A 4,558-nucleotide genomic window follows, 5' to 3' on the forward strand; every position below is an offset into this window, starting at 1 on the left:
CAGGTTTTCTGTGCAGAGCAGACGGATGGGAGGATTGTTACTGAGGAGGGGGGGGCAAACCCCGAGATTGGGTGGCTCTCTAGTCCAGAACGGGCCGCCGTTCGGCTCAGGAAGGTGACTAATTTGGGCTCAAGTTTTAAGCCTTATGAGTCCAATGACCAAGTGCAGGAAATACCTCGAGCTACGTACTCGTAGGTTAATGTACCGCAAAAAAAAACCCAAACCCCAAAAAAGTAAAAATATTGTGACAGACGAAAATTCCACTCTTTTGCGTGAAGAGGGCACGTTATTCCCAATTATCACAGAGGAGGAATTGATAGCGTGGCACTGAGGGTGAAGAGAGCGAGCTGCATTCCTCACTTTCACCTGCGCTGGAGACGCAGGAAGAGATACCCAAAGGAGACTTGCCGGTATTTCTTGAAGGAGCCTCATTTCGTCCTGTGTCAGGCTGAGGGAGGTTGAAACACACAGTAATGAAGAACATATTTTATATATGGCAGTTTTCTTTATTGATTGCTTGATGTGAAACAGTATCAATCTGTGGTTTTTTTTTTTCCCACACATTACAAAAAAAATTATTAAATTGGCTCAGTCTGCAATCCTTTAAGCACAGCCATATTAATTATCAGAAAAAGGAAAAAAAACCCCAACAAAAAAAAACCCAAACAAAAAAAACCCCTAAAAAGTCTACCAAATAGAGCATTTACAAATGCACAAAAACATGCCACTTTGGCTTTATGGGGAAAAATATTGTCTTCTAAATTAAAAAAAAAAAAAATCTTTTAACATAAATAAGTTAGTATAATTTCTCAGTGTCTTTACAGAGTTATGTACACAGGTACACTTCAAACTTTTTTTTTTTTATTTTTACATACAGGTACACAGGCAATGTAGAAATACTGTTTAAAGATGTAGTATCCCTTTTCCCTCACACACAAATACTTCGGGAAGTGGGTCAGATCAGAAAACAACAAATTCAATATTCAGAGCAAAGGTCCTCCAGATTACGCTAAAAAAAAAAAAAAAAAACACCAAACAAAACCAAGCAACACCACCCCCCCACCCTGGGAAATCAGGCTATGTAACAGGATGATTTTACACAACTTTTACAGGCATTCAAATCTGCTATATGGATTTGAGGTCGGCGGTGGTGGTGGGGAACTTTTGCTACTACATAACGGAATCATCACAGCTCCCACCTCTTCATCTTAATGCAGTAGGCAGAAATTTCACAAGTGGCCTGTTATAATCTGCTCTGAGCAGGGTTACCACGATGGTACATTAAAAAAAAAAAAAAAAAAAAAAAAAAGGAAAAAAAAGAGAAAAATACGGTGGACCCACTTAAAGGGACAATACATCTTTAAGTAATAAAAATAACTACACTGCTTCTCTTCATACATTTCTTTGCTTGCTAGATTGTGAAAGCAAGTTCCAATCGGTCACCCTCTTCCACTCCCTCCCCCCTCCCAACAAGGTTTATGTGCTACATAATGTAAAAACTATATACACAGGTAGTACAATGAAGCAAATAAGGAAACACCTAATTGCACAATGCTACATCCAATGCTTTTAGAGGCAGGTCTTTTAAGAGTGCCTAAAATTTTTAGTGTTATTGTTTGCCTTTTGTTGTTGTTGTTGTTGCTGCTGTTGTTTTTTCAGTGCTTGTACAGGACCTCCATCCCACGGAGATCGGCGATATGTATTTTCGTTTCCACTACAACTTTACCTCTTCCTCGCTTCATCGCCCCCCGCCGCACCCGATGAAGGAGGACACGCACATCCTCCGCTCTGCGACGGGGAAAAAGGGGTGGAAAGAAAAAGACGACGGGGAGGGAGAAGGCGATTAAAAACCGTCCAAAAGAAATGCGATCCGCGCCGCAACCGGTTCAAACCGACGCCGCATCCCCGGGGCGGGCAGGCCCTGCCCGGGCGGGGCCCCGCCACCGCCCCGCACCACTGGCACCCCTGATGTACGGCACCCCTGATGTACGGCACCCCTGATGTACGGCACCCCTGATGTACGGCACCCCTGATGTAACACCCTTGCTGCCGGCCCTCGGCCCCTTTTACCCCTCGGCAGGGAAAAGGAGGACGGCGGGAGCCCTCCTCTCCGGCCCGGGGCTCGGCCAGCTTCCCCCCGCCCGCCCAGCTCCCCCCCAAACAAGCGGGCGGTGGCGGCGGCATTTGCATAGCCACGCATGCTGACGTGCTCCGCCGCCGCTCACCCCAGCGGGACTAATTTGTTGCAACTTCTGCTTTACAGCTTAATCTCTCTCTCTCTTCCCCCCCCCCCCCCCCCCCCAATCGCAAATCGTGTTTGTAAACCTCACTCCTAACCTCGGCTCCGAAACCACCGGCGCAATTTACCAGCTCCCTCCGCCCCAGCCCGCGCCTTAAAACAAAACAACAACAAGAAAAGGGAGCCAGCGCCTAAAACCAAACCAAAACAACCGGAAAAAAAAAAAAAAAAAAAAAAAGGTAAAAGAAAAAGAAAACTACTACCTTGCCTAGCTCCGATTTTAAAGCAAATGCCCAGATTCCCCTTTAGACTCAACTTCTTGACTTCTTTCTCTCGGGGTGGGAGGTCGCCGCGACGCGCGGCGGCAACGCAGACATTGTAGGTGACAAAAGCATCGAGGGCGACAACACGGGAAGCCCCCCGAAATCCCTTGTCATCTGACATCATGCACCAGCCGCCTTTGAAACTCCGCCGGGTCCTTGGGCAAGGACCCTCCCTGCCTCCGGTCCCGCTCCCGGAGGAGAGAAGGCGGGGTCGGTCCCACCGCGGCCGGGGGTCCCGCCGCCGCTCCGGCCACTGCCCCAGCCCGGCCGCCGCCGCGCAGTCCGGCGCCGCGCTTCGCTCCTTGTTTTGGTCCTTTCAAGTCCTGCGCCTCCCACCCCTACCCTGCAACACACCCCCATCCCGGAGCGCTTGGGGAAAGCCACCCTTCCTCGGAGAAGAGACCCCGCAGGGACCCGAAGACCCTGCTCCTTACAGAACCAGGACACCCGCTCGGTCACTCTTTCTTTCCCTTCTTTGCATCCTAATGCAAGACCCTAAAGGGAACCTACCTAAACGGTTTACGTTTGATGTCTTCTTGGGCTTGATTTCTTGGGTGTTTGCTCCACTGAACTGGCACTGGGGGAGTCTTCTGAAACCTCTTCTTCTGTTGTGTTGGCTCTTTTATTTTGAGGAGAGGAATCTAGGAGGGGAAGATTAAAAACAAGGGGGGGTGTGATATTAAATTATTTTCCTTCCAGATGTTTGCTCGGCATCCAGAGGGGATAGACGGGGCCGGGGAACAATATTCCCGGATCCCCATATCAGCCATCGGCTACATGAAACCGAACAGAGGGAGGGGAGATGGGCTTCTCTCTAGGTACGAGACCCAAATTTCCCGTTTTAGGCTAAAATCCCTGTCCCTCTTTAGCTTCGCGGGAGCGTTATGAACATCCTCCCACCTGGGCAGGAGGCCGGGTCCCCGCAGTGTCGCGGAGAGGGGTCGAGGGGCATGATACGCGTCTAAGGGCTTTTCCTTGCATATCATTTACGGGTTCCCATTTAACGCGCCCCCGCCGCTCCCCGGGATGGCAAACAGCACCTGGGCTTCTTTTTCCTTTAAGCGAAAGAAGGCGGGGGGGGGGGTGGGGGGGTGTGGTGGTACACCAAGCTGGTGCCCGGCAGGGCGCAGCCCACTGCGGCCAGGCCACGCGTGGCACGGGCGGAGGGGCTGAAAGCCCCCCGGCTCCCAGACCGGCCGGCCTGACGGAAAGAAGCGCTGCCGCTTTCGCAAGGGTACGTTACCATCGGTGGCAGGTCTTTTCCTCTGCCCAGTGCACTGCTCTGCAAAGTCCGTCTGATTTTCAGAAACATCAGTCTTTTGAGCTACACAGTGAGTGTCCTCTGAGATTCCCTGAGAACCGACAAAAACCACGGTTTGGCAATTCCCGTTTACATCCAAGCTCTGGCGGCCAGCGGACTTGCAGACAGCTTTCAGTAGCCTAGGAGGTCTGAAGTAGAAGTCGGGCGAGCTCCCCTTCTCCACGGCTTGCCACTCGTACCTGCCTTCCAGCGGCTTGTGATTCTGGAAATCGAAATTCCACTTCCTCTGGCATGCCTCCTCCATCTCCTGGCGGTGCTTCTTCAAGTCCCTGTTTAACTCTTCGTGATTCACCGGCCCGAAGAGGTTCCTGCAAGCTGACGGCTTCGGGTACTCCGACTGCCTGGCTTCCATGCGCTCCAGGGTAGGGCTCCCATTAGAAATACGGACGTTTGACATCTCCCCCCACCCTCTTTCTTCTGGCGGCGGTTGTTTTGCTCGCTGCTCTCCCCCCTCCTCCCGGCCGCCGCCGCCGCCGCCGCCTCCTCCTCCTCCTCCTCCTCCTCCTCCTCCTCCTCCTCCTCCTCTTCTTCTCCGCCTTTTTATTTCTCGGCGCTCAGCGGCTCTCCTCTGCGCCTCCTCTCCGCGCTGCCCCGCTCTGCGGCCCCGCCTCGGCTCCACTCGCCCTCGGCCCACGGAGAAGGGGCGAGGAGACGCCCTTGCATAAGCGCCGGCCC

The 4,558-nt window shown here is 52.1% G+C and overlaps 1 protein-coding gene across 1 annotated transcript; it reads right to left on the reverse strand.

Annotated features, from left to right (window-relative positions):
• Positions 1-491: 491 nt before the first annotated feature.
• CDKN1B (cyclin dependent kinase inhibitor 1B) lies at positions 492-4,339 on the reverse strand. Its single transcript, XM_086465947.1, has 3 exons — positions 3,806-4,339; positions 3,073-3,203; positions 492-1,788 (listed from the first exon to the last, which is right to left on the reverse strand). Exons 1-2 carry the CDS (start codon positions 4,278-4,280, stop codon positions 3,082-3,084), a joined length of 597 nt encoding a protein of 198 aa, XP_086322073.1. The 5' UTR covers positions 4,281-4,339; the 3' UTR covers positions 492-1,788; positions 3,073-3,081.
• Between the last annotated feature and the right edge of the window lie 219 nt (positions 4,340-4,558).

The sequence above is a fragment of the Leptosomus discolor genome, chromosome 1 (assembly GCF_034619465.1).
Source record: "Leptosomus discolor isolate bLepDis1 chromosome 1, bLepDis1.hap2, whole genome shotgun sequence".
Taxonomy (NCBI): domain Eukaryota; kingdom Metazoa; phylum Chordata; class Aves; order Leptosomiformes; family Leptosomidae; genus Leptosomus; species Leptosomus discolor.